The 16,327-nt window shown below is 34.1% G+C and overlaps 1 protein-coding gene across 6 annotated transcripts in view; it reads left to right on the forward strand.

Annotated features, from left to right (window-relative positions):
- Positions 1–16,327, forward strand: part of SUPT3H (SPT3 homolog, SAGA and STAGA complex component) — a 268,407-nt gene that overhangs the window by 168,748 nt on the left and 83,332 nt on the right. For all 6 annotated transcript variants that reach the window (XM_061989512.1, XM_061989511.1, XM_061989509.1 and 3 more), the window contains exons 4-6: positions 13,191–13,277; positions 14,441–14,531; positions 16,149–16,285. In XM_061989512.1, the coding sequence (XP_061845496.1) occupies positions 13,191–13,277; positions 14,441–14,531; positions 16,149–16,285 (315 nt within the window). The remainder of the gene's footprint in view (positions 1–13,190; positions 13,278–14,440; positions 14,532–16,148; positions 16,286–16,327) is intronic.

Genomic DNA, 16,327 nt, shown 5'->3' on the forward strand with positions numbered 1-16,327 from the left:
GAAATATTTACAGTTTTTGCTTAAGAGTGCATACAAGTTTAGATAGGAAAAACTGTGAAGTTAAAGCTCAGAAGGGATTTGGTTGGTCTTTTTTTAATTGATTGGTGAGGGAGGCAGAGAGGACATTTTCTCCTGGTCCTGTTTTTGCCTATGTGCAGTGAATTGTTCCTTACCTTATTTTGCCTATTTTTAAAATGGATGTAGAACAGATATCCTTGTCATGTAAAATTCATGTAGGTGACTTAGCTTTTCCGAAATAAAGAAGTCATCTTTAAAAACAACCCAAAAAAGGGAGTGGTATGTATTAATGGAGAAACTTTTATTTATTATTTTTAGTAAGCTTATCCTCTACTTTCTTAAGCTGTTAAATCCCTTCAGTAATCAGCGTTCCTTCTTAAATCTTATCTCAGACTTGCAACTTTTCTTCATCTACTGTACATTTTGTTTGGATCACTACTTCCTCATAGAAAAGCATCATCCACTCTGGTCATCTGAGAGCAGAAATTTCTTTCTATCTTCACTATACCTGTTTTGATTTCACTCACACTTGTTGTCACTCCTTTTTGGTAAACATATTTATCAGTTTCTGACTGATATTTAATTTCACTTTCTTGTAAATATATTATAAACATGAAACTGTTACATTTTTGAGGAACAAAGGTACTTTTCGATTTGTGTTTTGATGCTTTTTTGTTGTTGTTTTGGTGTGGAATTTTTTGTTCGAAATTAACCATTTGCAACAATAGCAATTATGCTTTAGCCTTAGATAGTCTTCCCCTTATTTCCATAAACACTGCAGAGAAATAATAATTAGAGAAATATGTACCCTTTTTTGCAGATGCTTTAGGCTGCATGCTCCTGGAAAAATATCGAGGTCTCTGGTTAAATAAATCTGTGCTACCATATTTTATGAGCTGAATATCTGAATCCTGCTGATTATGCTCATCCTTTTGCTGTAGTTGGAATCGCTGTACTCAGGTGCTAATATACAGCATGATTTCCCCAAAGAAAATCAAGATTTTACTTTTCATCTTTGCTTTTTTTGCCCAGAGCCCCTCCTCTCAAAGATTTTGATGATGCTTCAGTGTTGCTTGAAATAGAATCTATAGCACTAACACTTTCCTTTGTGGCTCCCAAAGGACACAGATAAATGCTGGAAACACTATTTTTTCTCCTCCCCATTGGCATCATTGAAATTATCTTCTTCTGACTCCTCTGGTACCAGTAATGGATATCCTGGCTTTGTGCTCAGCCTTAGTAACTTAACATGTGAGCAGTTTTAGTGGAGCTGCATTTAATTATAAGAGTGTACAGTTGAATTCCCAAAGCAGAGATTTCCTTAGGGCAGGGGAAATTATTTGTCCTTTCCTAATGGATGTGTATAAATCCACAGCTTGGACCTGTTGCCCATTTTCAGAGACTTTTGCAAAAGACCAAGTACTTCTGTCATTTGACATGAATCTCGTTTCCTCTGTTTTATCAGACTTCTTGCTTATTCAGATGATAGTTTATTGGATTGACTGTCGACTGACTGTCTACCAAAGCCTTTCTGGTTCGTAACCATTTTAAGATTAATGTGCAAGTTTTAGTTGTGAGGCATTGGTAGATGAAGTACTTAAAAATTCACTGAATTTGACCAAACAGCCCCATAGCCTGCTAAAGTCTGATGGAAACCAATAACTTGAGTTTTAGCCAATAACCTGAGTTTCAAAACAAGAATAAGAAATATACCACGTATTATGAGTTTCGTGACATATTTTCTTGTTTTTTTATATTCAGCAGGTGAAACATGAGTTCTATAGATACATTAGGGAAGAGTAGCCTCCTAACATTCTCCATTGAAGGTCAGACTTCTTTAAAAAATTAGTCATAGGGTTCTGTGAGACATGACATGGCTGAAAGGGGTTTTTTTATGACTGCTTTTAAAGACTGTGTTAGAACTTTAGACTGTGGACCAAATTTCTAGTAGGACACCATGAAAATCTTTGATCTAGAAAATTTCTGCAAACAGCTTTTTCTACTTTGCTTCCTTTATCCCCTTCAAAACTTCTCTACATCTGTCCTCAAAATCTTTGTGGATTATACTCACCTCATCATCCGTCCTGCAGTCTTGAGAGGTCAGTATGTTCTCCTACTCTGCTGGGCCTAGGAAATTAGTCTCTGTTGCCTCCAGGATAGCTTTTTCAAAGAAATGCTTTCTCCCATACTGCCCTTAGGCTTAGGAGTAGATTTCCTGAACAACTTCAAAGATATTTTCTATTGTTCTTCAAAATATCTGTGAAATGCCCTCGTATTTTAGTGTATTCTAATTTTGAGAAGAGATACTATTTCCATGTAAGGTTATTTCAGACATCTCCAAACAAGTAAAAAGGAATTGAAATTATCTAAAAGATCACAGCATTTGCACAGTCATATTCCAGTTGTTCACTCTGTACCAGTTGCCAAGTTATCTGTTCAAAGATTTCAGAACTCAGGCTATCTCTTCATTATAGTTTAAAGCCGTCCCATTTTTTTATGCCAAGAACATACTTAAGAAATAAAATGCTTTAACTTTTCCAACAGTTGCATTCAATTTGAACGATCTAATAAACATTACTGAAGCACAGCTAAGGCAAATTCCCTATAGCTAATAAAAATTTGGTAGTAATAGCAGATAAATTTTGAAGTTTTCATAATAGGTAGCATAAAGCGAAGCAGGCCCAGAAGCTATTGTGTAGTTTTTAAGCTATATTCATATTCTGGAGAGACTGAATAAATACAATAATTTTCAAACTACTGATGTTGCAACTTTTTTCCCCTTTTGTTACCAATATTTCTGTTAAGAATTTCAGAGCACATTTTATGGGGTTTTTTATATTAACAAGATCTTCCTACCTCCCAGTAGTTTGATTTTAACCATTTGTAGAGTTTCAGTCCATTAAAACTGTCCTTTAACAAGAGGAAGGACAGTAATTTATCCTTACAGGGATGCTGTGACTCAAACACTCCTTTCTCTTCCTGTTGCTTGATCCAATGTAATTAAATAATAGATTTGATTTCATAACTTTGCAGTAGCAATAAAGAGGAAATTATGTTCAGAAGATGTGTTTATTTTTTTTTTCACAGCCTTTTCATGGCTTAAAAGTGATTCTTTCTCTTCGTGCTACAGTAATGTGAAACTGCCTTTTCAAACTTATGTCCTTGGGAAATGAATGTTAATTAAAGAATGAACATTAAATCAGAGTTAGGAAATCAGTGCCATTTTTCAGACACAAATATCTGTTGTTCAGATTTTACATTTTTGCTCTTTGCTGTTGCTTTCTTTTCTTTCTCTATAAATTATAAATCGTAGGAGAAAAAAAATACAGGAAAACAACACATATATATCAAACATTTGAACTTCCTTTCCTCATATTTTTACATGAAAATAGAGCTACCTTGGACTGGGGTTATTGTTTTCATAAATTTCTCACTATATTTATCTTTCTCTTGGATTAGAATATTCTTGGACAAAGGCACTATAGATTTAGGATTTTGAAGACATTTTGAAGTGGAGAAAAACGTCTTGATACAAGAGAAAAATTTTGTAGAACTTACTGTTTAATTACACATGCTTATTACACCTTGTTATCGTTGACAAATGATTTTTGTTAGATTAAAGATCACAGAACAGACTAAGACTCTGTAAGGTCACAGTATGCACTCCACATGCATATTGTGGCTGGAAAAGCATTGAAACTAAGTGCTTCCACTTTTTTTTTTTTTTCCTGTTATTGCTTTCTGTTTTGAATTGATAATTTGGGTACATTTTATAAGATGACACTTGTCTGTGAATATTCTGCAGATAGTATAATTTACCTTAAGACCAGACATCCATATGGCGTAACTGTCACCCAAAAACATTTAAACCAGTAGTCATTTACATATATTATGTACCTCACTACATTATTTAACCTGAACAATCCTGTTGCATTTGGTTGCAATCACCATGAAAACTGAGAAGTTCCCACTTGGTTGATGTCTGCAGTTGAGGAGATGAGGATAAAAAACAAGAAAAACAAGTCCAATGTGAACAATTTAAGGTCAAATTTTTTAACTTACAAAGTCTTCCACCAGTAGCGTAATGTTTCCGAGTATGAACATAATATATCCCTTCCAAGTATGAACATAATAGCATATCTCTTCAGGGTCATGATTAATTTTAGACCTAATTAAAAATGTTTCCATTTTATATTTTTCATTGAATCTGAATTGGTTTTTTCTCCCTCTGTCTCCAAGTCTAAATTTTGAGAGCAATGACTTGCTTATATACTTTGCAGGTTTTAACTTTTTTAAGTACATTTTTTTTCCTTTATTTTGAGATGTTTGAAGAAAATTGCTTTGGGATAGGTTCAGCCAGAGGATCAAGGTCCTGTCTTCTCTATATTCAGTGCACTGATCGTTGTCTGTTTTTCATAGCAATACTTGCTTTGCAGTTCTTTCATTAGCATGAGACTTACTCTAAAAGCACTTTAAATCTGTGCTTGGAATAGATAAATATATGTCTTATTTTACCTATGGCAAACAGTGAAACCTGATTCCAATTTGCTGTCATATGGAAAGGAAGAGTGTTCATTTAACATTCTGGTGAAATTAATATAGGGCAATGATTATTTTCTTGTGTGAGCAATGTTAAGGATGCATGATTTAAACAAATGTTACTTTTGAAAGAAATGGAAGAAAGAAACCTGTGTATATTAGATGGCCTCTCAATCAATAGAGAGCAAATTTCTTCTGCTTGCAGTATTGGAAATTGTGTAATAATAATCCTGAATGGTGGTTTCTTCTGGGATTTGAAACCAAAGGACAGGAAGCTGTATTATAATGTAAACCTCCGCTGGTTTGCATTCCACAGTTATATTGGAGAAATAAAAGAAGTAGATATACTTGATAGAGAAGAAATAATTGTGAGTTAATAGACCAAATATTCAAAACCAATACTATCTTCAGTTCTTAAGGAGAGTAAATTCTAATTGCTTTTTTTTTTTTAATTAAAAGAAGGGGGAAAGTATTTATAGCTGACAAGATTGTACATATTTAATTTTCAAAGCAGTGTTTAGTAGCAAAAAGGCACTCAAAGATCATCAACTTAGATAGAATCATAGAATGGTAGATTTGGAGGGGACTATTAGAGATCATCTAGTCCAATCCCCCTGCAGAAGCAAGTCAACCTAGATCAAATTGCATAGAAACATGTCCAGACGGGTCTTGAAGACCTCCAAGGAAGGAGACTCCACAACCCCTCTGGGCAGCCTGTGCCAGGGCTCCCTCACCTGAACAGTGAAATAGTTTTTTCTTATATTTAAATGCAACTTTCTATGTTCCAGCTTCATCCCATTACCCCTTGTCTTGTTGCTACCTACTACAGAAAAAAGGGATGCCCCAACCTCCTGACACCCATCATTTAGATATTTTTAAATATTAATGAGAACAAATGATGGAGAGAGGCTTAGAAATCACATAAACCAGCTCCCTCAGCACTCTAGGAAGTAACAGTAAAAGATGAGATGCTCAACTTGGAAGATATAATGATACTGCTATAAAAATTAAACAGCTTGTTGTGGAAGTTTGAATTGAAATGTGGTTAGTTTCATTTTAATTTGGACTAGATGATCTTTAAAGGTCTCTTCCAACCCAAACTATTCTGTGATAATTTTCTCCAAAACATCAGCATTTACTTATTTTAGATGCAGGGAAATTTGCTGCCAGTGATTTACAGTGGGATGCACTGTTTACCTCAGTGTCTAGAGTTTCCTGACAATCCTAAAACATGGACATTTATTCGAGGACCTCTACACTTGTCTTCTTTAGAGAGTTGTGTTTGCAAAGATTTGAGTACTTTTGGCCATGAGAATTTTTCCATTTCACTTTGGCTAATGAATCTTTCATATCTACAAAGTTTGCACTTCACAAAGCTTTTTTCATGGTCTCTTGCTCATTCTGGAGAATGCTACTCCATCCCCTTGGATGATATTTTTCAAGATTTTTTTTTTCCCTTATAATAATAATAACTAGACTAGAAGTTTTCTGACCTCCTGTTTTCAGGACCAGCAGTGGGAGAGAGCATCAGCAATGGTCAACTCCAGCGCTACATCAAATCTTGAATTAACATCTATGTAACCACTGAATAATTCAACCACATTAAAACTGAATTTAATGAGTCCGAATACTTGTCTGCATTTTGAAACCTTATGATTTTAACGTTGTTGGTATAATTTCACTTTGTTTGCTCAGTATTGCCTCTTATAAATGTCACATATGCAACAGGATTTCTTTTGTTTCATGGGGAGTAAAAGATTTATAGGTATAAAATGTTGACAGAAAATGTTGAGTTTGGAATTAGAATTGAAAGAGGAAAAAGAGGAAAAAGTAAGACCTGAAGCTTAAGTTGAAATGTAGTTATTGTTCATAAATGCATTAAATTCTGTTCCCTATGTGACAGAATGAAATAACAATCTCCAATTTAAGAAGCTTAAACTATTTATAAATGGGATTTAGAAAAAGCCAAGAAACTGTGCTTTAAAGCTCGTCTTTTGCAAAATATCAGTATTAATGTTCCAGTTTACTAGGAAATTTACTTTTCCAAAAATTCTATTCTATAGATTAAATAAGGAAAGTAAATCATACTATCTCTGTTAGATGCAAATCTCCAATTTCACTAGCAGAGCCAGCGCTATCGGACATTAAAATGTTAACATTTTCCTAATAATTGTGCTTGTTTATGTTTTAAACAAGAATGGGTCAGATTATTAACAAATATGGGTTCGGTTGTGATTATTCCTGCTAAAAATAAAAAAATATAGAGCACAAAGATTTGACCTTCCTTATTCTCATTTTATGCTGCTCTATGGCCTACTGAACTGGGGGAATTACTATACCACATCTAACAAGCTGAACAAACGTGCAGAATCCATTGTGGAAATGGAATTACTCGAGACATGACAAAAAGGTTTTCACCTATTTTTTCCCATCTCTATTGTATGACACTTATATATCTTAGCCATTGGTAAAGAGTGGAATAACAAGGCCCATATGTCTATCTCAGCAACCTGGATGGGTGACACAGGAGATGCTCAACAGCTTTGTTGATAACACTAAATTGTGGGGTGACTGACAAACAGCAGAGCTTCATTCCAGTGGGAGCTTGATAAACTTGAGAATCAGATGGACATAAATCTGATCAGTGTCCACATCCATGGCAGAATAACCTTATATATCACTGTGGTTTGGGAATCTGTGGCTCAGAGATGCATTGTAATGTACAGTCTGAAGTTATTCTGGCCACATACACCTTCTAATGTTGTATTTGTACTTTTGTTTGAAAAGAAATGGTAAGTACTTTAACTGAGAATTGTTTTGTAATGTTCAATTTTAAGACATTGGTCCATAAAAGCTTTCTCCTCCCTGCTGCAGTGTTTTGCAGCAGAGTGAAACCATGTGTACACCATAGGTAAACTCCAGGACCATGTTACATTTTCCCATTAACCCATTCCATTATACAGTCTAAGTCCAAGTATTTCTCTAAAGGCTGTGTAAATTTGGGGGATTTTTCTCCTTGTGTGTGTTTAGAAGGGTCTTGTTTGTTACATGAAGAATATCAGCTTGAGCAAACTGAAGGGTGTTCTGCTCTTGCTGTTTTCTCTCCCAGTACATATGTGCCTCTGTGTTGTGTTTCTTCTATTTAGATTCTATTGACTGTTACTGAAAAAAAAAAATCAAAACCAAAAAATCCCTGCAACCTTTTCTGCAATCAAAAGAAATATGTGGGTTGTCAGTAGAATGAAGAGAGATGATGATGTCCAAAATTTTATTAAATGTTTAATACAAAGATGTCTTTTCATCATACTATAATCTGTAAGGGTCTTTGATAGTAGTGGTATGGCTAAAAATATACAGACTAAAATGCAGAGCTGTTCATTGTAGTTCGTAGGACCAGCTTTCTCTCAATTTCAGTTGCAAGACAGCTAAGGAAGGTGCTATTTTCTCCTGTATTTGTTAGAACAGTCCGATTTCTTAAATTTATACCAACTGCTTTGATATCAAAGCCATCATTGGACATTGGACTTGCAATGGCAAAGAGTCCTGGTGTTGCTGGAGATACTTTCAGGACAGTTCTCCAGTTCCTTGCGTACTTATGAAGGCAATGAAGGAGTCAATCTTGCGTCAGAGACTAGAGAGTAAGAGTGTTTCTGAAGAAATAAATATAACAAGTTGCATACTTCAAATTGTGTCCTTGGTAAATGCCAGAGACTGTGGGATGTTTTCTTACTCGCATGATCTGTATGGACTGAAATTTACTGTATGTGAAGGAAGAAAGTACTTCTTTTAAAGTTTCAAAATGAGATACAGAGCTTAATCTTCTCCTGGTCGCACATAATCTCCTGGTGTTATGTTAAATGATCTTAAGTAAAAGAGTACTTAGATTTGAAAACAGAAATGTAATAACAAGAAAATTTATTGTATTTTAATCTGAAATTAAAACTTTTATGTTTTATACAACTTGTGCTGATTTTTTCATTCTATTTAACCTTGTGTGGCCATCCTAAATCATTACCTATTAGTGCTGTAATGGACTCATAATGTAGTTATCCTCCCAGGATATGCTGTGTAAACCATGATCCTATACTGACTAATGGAAGTAAATTTTTTGTTTTTCCCATGCATGTTAGCATTAGAAGCTCAAGTATCATCATTTGCAGTATGGGAGATATTGTATGAAAAGATTGAAGTGAAAAATAAACTTTGCTTTCAAAAAAGTATTGGGATGTTCTGTTTAGAATATATTTATAGAACTATATCTAAATTAAGACTATTCTATTGGTATTTTTGTTGCTACATGGTTTTTATCAAGAAAAGATTAAAGAATAGAACATTTTTATTCATGTTTTATAACAAAACAACCTTTCCTGCCTTAGAAAAAAAAAGTCAGCCAGGTGAACTATGATCTAATTTTCCTCTATAATGAAAAAAAAGTCATAGCTCTTGAAGCATTATTCTTGGCTCCCAGCAGTTTCAAAACATGCAAACATTACCATTTTGACTCTGTCCTGAAGTTTGACTGGAAGGATTATGTCACAACATAGTATGTTTGTTTTCCACCTTTTTGTCTGTTTGTCTGTCAAGGTGTTTTTGTAGAAGTATCGGTGATTGTTGATTTTGGAGGTAGTGGAAGAAAAAATAATTATGAAAAAAAAAAAAAGCAGACAGTACCATTGAAGTAACTGTGCTTCTGTCACAGGAGAATGAATACTCCTTTCAACAAATCTATAATTTGCAAAAGTTGCAAAAAGAAAATAGCCTTAAGGTGACTGTTAACATACTTCAGTTCATCCTGCCAAGAAAGTTAACTTCATAAAGTCATTAAACCAGTGATTACATTTTAAAATATTATTCCCCAGCCATTTCTTCTTAGACTTTAAAACATAGTTACTGCATATACTACCTTCTTTGTAATGTGAAAAATTGTAAAATACACTTATTTTTCATAAACTCCTAATTATTAACAGACCTATTTGCGCTCCTATAGTTAAAGTCATTTCAACACTTCCGTTATTTAGACTTCACTTTTAGGGATTCATAATTTGGCTGTAATAAAAAATACATTCAGACTCCAAGGTCTCAAATATTGTGTACTGAATTAGGAAATTTAGCTTGCTTTTCTGTAAGAAGCTGAGTAATTTGGATTGTTTGCTGCTTTTCAAGATAATCCAAACAAAAATACTTTGTCATGTGAACTAAGTAATTTTAATTGTTAAGAAAACAGAAAAAGACAGTGAGTATGCTGGAACTGCTGCTGCTCCGGGTTATGTGTCTGACAATATAGCTGTGGCTTGCAGAAAGGAGATGGTGGGAAAATCTTGCCATGTCTCCACTGTTACCATATGGTAACCTCATACATGAAAAGTTATAGCAGCATTTATATCACACCTATTGTCTGAAGTCACAGGCAGCAGACCCACTGCTCACAAAGTAAAAGTCCCAGTACTTCTGCTGCAATGAAATGAGAAAGACCTCCTGACTTCTAGGTTACATAGTTGAAAATTGCTTTTCTGGAATGATAAATGTTCAGGAGCTCTGAGATGGATTGTTTCTGTGGTATGGCTTCCTGAAATCCCCCTTCATCGCTTAACATGGCCACAGTAATGACTCAACAAAGCCTTCAGCTCCGGAAATTAAGGAATCGGGGCTTATTGCATATTAATGGCAACTCTGGGACAGTCAAATAAGACACTTTGTTATAATACTAATTATAGCACAACACTCATGTTGTGGTTTGAGTGAGTCAATTATGTGTGTGCTAAAACTATAAATATATCTTCCCTCCAACCTAGGTTGTGTGGTACGTAATTTTTTTTTAATTGCTTGGATACATATTTACCTGAGCATATCCTGGTTTCCCAGGTAAATATGTGTACCAATGCAGAACTCATTATGGTCTTTTTGGATAAATAATCCATATTTTATAACTGTACAGGAAGTAATTATTTTCGTATTTTGCTTTCTTTAAGCCAAAGAAATTAGATGCTATGTGTTCGTTCCTTAAAATAAAGTAGATGCAAAAGTCAAGGCAATATGAGGATAAAGTTTTCATTGTTTTGGTAGAAACTGAGAATATTATTCTTGATCTTGATCTTGTGTTTAGTCCAGAATAACTCCATTAAAGTAAACAGAGTATTCTGGATTTTCTTAGATGCAAATGGAACGTGAATTTGGCTTCATCTCCTTACTCTCTCTTACTTCATTGGGAGCTTCCTATAAGCAGCTTGCACACAAGTTTTGCTTTAAATAATGTCATGTGTTTATCATTTTGAAAAATAAGGTATTTCAGCTACAGACAGAAATAAACATTCCTGAATTTTTATGGTAAGAAAATGAATGTCTTCTAGAGCCCTAGAATGATTTGGGTTGGAAGGGACATGCTTCTTTGCGACCTGATCTAGGTGACCCTGCTTCTGCCGGGGGATTGGACTAGATAATCTCTAAAGGTCACTTTCAACCCCTACCATTCTATGATTCAATGACTGTAAAGATTATAGCTATGGTTCTGCATGTATTAGGGAACTAGAGCATACTTTCACATCAGATTTTTCTGCCATTGTTTTATATGATATATGGAAAAGCTGTGTTGTGTTATCACCAGACTAAGGTCAGGTTTTGTAACACTTTTAAGCTCAGTGGTGCCAAAGTCAGCTTTGACATAAATCCATTAACTGCAGTAGATTTACCCCAGAGATGAAAATTGGCTCGTTCTTGGAGAATGTATTTTTATCCAGCTCTTTATATTTAATGTTAGAAATATAAGTAGCCTATGTGCCCTCAAACTAATCAGAATAAGAAACAGTTTTGCTTATGCCAAAAAATAGAACTATCATTTTTCACATTCTTACATTTTTCAAGTAAGATTATATTACTGTGACTTCTGAATTCTTGAAATCTCTCTGGTCTCTGTGACTGCAAGGGCCAAGAGAGAGGTTGAAGAGGAAAATCTGAAACTCTTCATGCAGTATGTTTTGTGTCGTGCATGCGAGATACAGTTAATGTTTTGTATGCATGTGATTAGTGTGGAAAAAAATTAATGCAGTCCAGTATTATGATTTATGGACTAAATTTTTTGCCCACTGAACACTTGCCAAAATGAAAATCTTCCCCCCCACCCCTCCCTCACTTTGAATATTAGAAACAGCTACTGTTTTTGTTGATCTTTTTAACTTCTGAATAGGCCTATTTCAAGTCATAGCAGCATGGGAGCTCAGATTAATAATATACTTATTCAGCCAGTGATACTGAGTGAAACCATTGCTAGTGTAAGTAGAAAGGATAGGATTTCTTTAAATCATTTTCAGGTGCATGAATGCATTTCTGAAAGAACAATCTAGAGATATTTGAAAATAAATTTCTGTTTATTGATCATATTACAGATGTGTATGAGATTTAATATAAAAATTTTTTTGAAGCATCTCTCTTTTTGATAACACTTATACTCTGCTCACTCTCAGTCCATTCATTAGATGGCTAAGAAGGTTAACAGAAAAGAGTTTCTGGTTAAATCTTTTTTAAATTTAGAGGAACCTTTTTAAATTTAGAGGAAAATGGATATTTGCTGTAAAGCATCCTTTTTATCTCACCTACTCTACAGCATCATCTTATGCCAGAACCAAAGACTAGTGAGAAGAAAGGAGTAAATCCCATAGACTTCTCTTCTGCCTTTGAGTTGGACCTCCTCAGCCCAGTAGTTTGATAAGCATCTGCTCGTGCAAGTTTGGTTTCTAATCTTCTACAGGTTTTCATATGATCTGTTTGCGTATAAGCTAGCCTGATTTCCTGCACCTACTGAAGGAGAATGAAAGGCTGATGTACTTAGTCCCTAACAAAGAGATTTTTGCTCTGTACAGCACAATTTGATGGAGCTTTGCACCTCTAGAGGCACTGATGTGATAGAGGTGAGAACAATTCTTTCCTTCATGCTCCTTTGGTCACCTCTTAGCATTTTTTTGGCATTCATTGCTTAATTCCATCTTTGTCTCTTTAAGGGCCTGGTCTACTCAGTAAGGTTTTTACAAATACTTTATTAACAGAGTTGGTGTTTCTTATACATTAATTTTCATTCTCTCAAATGAAATGAGTGTGCCTAAAGTAGTTCATCATGTCAGTCTGGTTTGTACTAATGATAAGTCCAGCAGGGTTAGCTTTTCTTTCAAAAAAATACTTAAGTCAGCTGTTTAAAATTAATATTTGTTATTCTAAAAAATTTCAGAGAGGGATCAGCCACCCTTCCAGAGTTGCAGATAAAGTGCTATGGCAAGATTTTGGCATTTTTACATTGCCTGAGAGAATTATGCGTTCATTTTCAGAGCTAATGCGGTGCAGGGAAAAAAAAAGAAAAAAAAATGCAGTTCTTTTTAAAGCAATCATTTTAAAAATAAACAAAAGTGATTTTGCTTGAGATTTGTAAAAAGTCTTTCAGTCTTTTTGGAAAATTGTTATTCACTTCTTGGCTAACAAGAGCTGAATGAGTGACACCTTTGGGAGTCCCAGCTTGTGTTTTAGTGCATATCTTGTATGTTGTCTTGTGCTACCATGCAAAATATTATCTGAAGTTATTTAAAACAAACCCTAGTGAATAAATTTTTGTAACACAGAAATAGCCATCCTAATTTATTCATTTATTGCAGTTGCAGCAAGCAGCTGAAGTTTCTCAACTGAGAGGAGCTCGAGTAATCTCTGCTGAAGATCTCCTGTTCTTAATGCGCAAAGATAAGGTATTGTAATAAGGTGGAAATTTTTTACTTTGCATAGTAGCCTGGTTATCATGTTTTAAACCTTAACATAAGTGAAAGGAGTCCATTGTCATGAATAGTTTTATTTAAAAGCATAGCTGCTCTGCAATTGCATTTTATTGTGCACAGTACAATAATTGTTTAATGTTTTTTTAATGTTATCATTGTTTCTTGTAACTTCAATTATCAATAGATTTTTTACTAAGGTTTAAGGTGGATAATGTACCTTAGAGCTCAAAACAGTTTCTTAGTAAAGGTATAAATATTGATCCTTATCCTTTGTATGCCGTTTATTAAGTCAGTCATTCTAATATCCTTCTAGTTATGCAAGATGTAGTTGTGACATTTGACACTGTGACCATTACATTTGCCATCTAAGCTCTTGGTAAATCCTGTCTTGATTTTCCTGTATAATATCTCACTAATTTAAAATCACTTTCTCTCAAAAAAAATAAAGAAATCATTCTATCTCCAAAATCACCAATGGCCTTACTTTCTCTGAATCACAAATAGAGCAGGTCAATAATTTAAAACCCCTGATTCTTTATACAGAGATTAAATTTATTTCTTAAAATTATTTTCAGATTATTCTCAACTATTATTTTTCCTTTATCTCCTTTTCTTCCTCCTTTTCCTCCCCTTTTTTTTTCTTTGTGTGATAGGTGAGCCCTAATGACCAAAACTGTATCAAAATTAAAACCCATTAAAAAGTGAAAACCATTTGCAATTTCTTTATCTGATGTGATCTTTAAGGCTCTACTGAAATCAGTGGTTAACATGGATATCAAAGTTCATGGAAATATGCATTATTAGGTTTAAATTTTCAACCTAACCAAGGATTTGGGAGCACCCTAAAAGATGACTGATTTTTGAAGTTCTGATTTCTGAAAGTCACACTCATTTCTGTTTGGCAGTCCAAGTACCAAGGAGCTCAAATAAATAGTTTTTAATATGGAATTCTGGACTGACTTTGATCTAGTATGGACTTTGATCTATGTATGGATTTTTGACAGAGTAAAAAAATCACGAATATTGTAAAAATTATATTTACTAAGTAATGTATTATGTATTTTTATGTTTGTGTGTTACAAAGTTTGTCTAAATAAAAAATAACTATATAATATTGATAATTTTTTTTCTTTTAGAAGAAACTTAGAAGGCTACTTAAGTACATGTTTTTTCGAGACTACAAATCTAAAATTGTCAAAGGAATTGAAGAAGATGACCTCCTAGAAGGTAGAAAAAAATTAATCTGGGGAAGCTTGATGTTTTGTAAATGCACTGAATGGCACAATATAAAGTATTCATGTCTTGCTTAATAGGTAAAGTCATGAAAACGTTGACTTCAAGTGATTTGGTTTAAAACTTCTGTTTTGCAGTTTAAATACTTAAAAAATAAGTATTTGCATCTACCATCCAAATGATGAGTTAGACTACATAATATCACAACTCTTGAAGTAAGAAACTGGTGATGATTAAAGGGCTAATTGATTTCAGCACATGTAATTTAAATGCAGCAGCTACTGTGTGCAATTGAATATACATTTGTTAAATTATTATCAAAGAGTTTTGACACGTGTAAAAAAAAAATAAATGTAACTTGAAGTCATTAAATACTAATATATGACCTGCATTTGTTTTCAGTGTGGTTTAATATTTTATGCTTTGAATATGTAATTTAAAGAATGGGAAACACTTCTGTTTCCCCATTTCATGAGCAAGTCACAGATTTTATAACCAATGCTTTTAAAGAAAAAGTTCTTTGAATTAAAAATATATTAATTTATGCCAAATAACTGGCTAGTATAAAGTTTGGTGATTTGTATTAACGGAAGAATTAGTATTTCCTTTGTAAACATTTAAGAATTATCATAGCAAATCTAAACCTCGCCATACTTTGATAACATCTATCAATGTCTATACACAACTTTTTGTATTTAACTTACTTCCTTTCTCAGGGCCTTTATTTTTTCTTTCCTCCCTTACAATGGATTAATTCCTTGTGTTTGATTCCTCTGAGCATCCACACTGATGTTAGGTAAACATTGTACTTTCTTTGACTTAGTCAATCTGTGGATAAGTTTTTTTCAACTCTTGAGATTTAATTTGCCTCTGGCATTTTATTTTCACTACATGTGGAAGTGTATTGTTTTGTGGAAGAAATCTGACAGTATAGCTTCCCACCTGACAGCTTTGGGGGTTTTAATATATACCTCTATGTCAGTACTTAAATAAAGAATTTTCATAAGCTATTAAGGTCCTCGTGGAACACTTCCTTAACATAGTTCGTTTGAAAGTTAAAGACTGCATTTTCTGGCATGCTTTGGTCATTAATTTTAGTTTGTGAAGCTAATGTCTTTATAGCTGCTACTCTGTTTAGAAGAACAGAGATGACCTGGCTAGGGTTCTTTTGGTTTTATTGGAGAGCAATTGTCCATCACCTGTAGAAGTGCATTTTTCTGTTATGGTTTGCTGTAGGTAATGAGGATGTTCCTTGTGCTTCCAGGAAAGAGCATTTCCTCTATATACCCAGTTGTACAAGTGTGTTTTTAACAACCAAACAAGGGTGATTTCTTCTACAGCATTGTTTGCTGTGGATTCTTCGCTGAGAGATAATGATATACAAGCAGTAGACTAGGTTTTCTAGATTATGAGAAAACACTAGAAAACAATAAAGATGGGCTTTTTTACTATAGTGCTACTGCAGAACAGTAGTGACATCACCTTGGTCAGGTAGCACAACAGGTTTTTTCAGCATAGTGTTTCTGATTCTAAAACATGTGCCTCCTAGGGACATCAGTTGATATTTGGGGGAGCCAAATAAGTTTGTTTTCTTTGCTTACCTTTATGAAGACAAATTCAACAGTAATAACACCAACAAACGGCAGAAGCTTGCTCAAGACTTTCTCAACTCCATTGACCAGACTGGAGAGCTCTTGGCCATGTTTGAAGATGATGAGATTGATGATGTCAAGCAAGAGCGAATGGAGGTAATTCTTTTCTTTTACTATTACCCAGCTCCAGCAGTTAAA

Source organism: Colius striatus, chromosome 2 (genome assembly GCF_028858725.1).
Source record: "Colius striatus isolate bColStr4 chromosome 2, bColStr4.1.hap1, whole genome shotgun sequence".
Taxonomy (NCBI): Eukaryota; Metazoa; Chordata; class Aves; order Coliiformes; family Coliidae; genus Colius; species Colius striatus.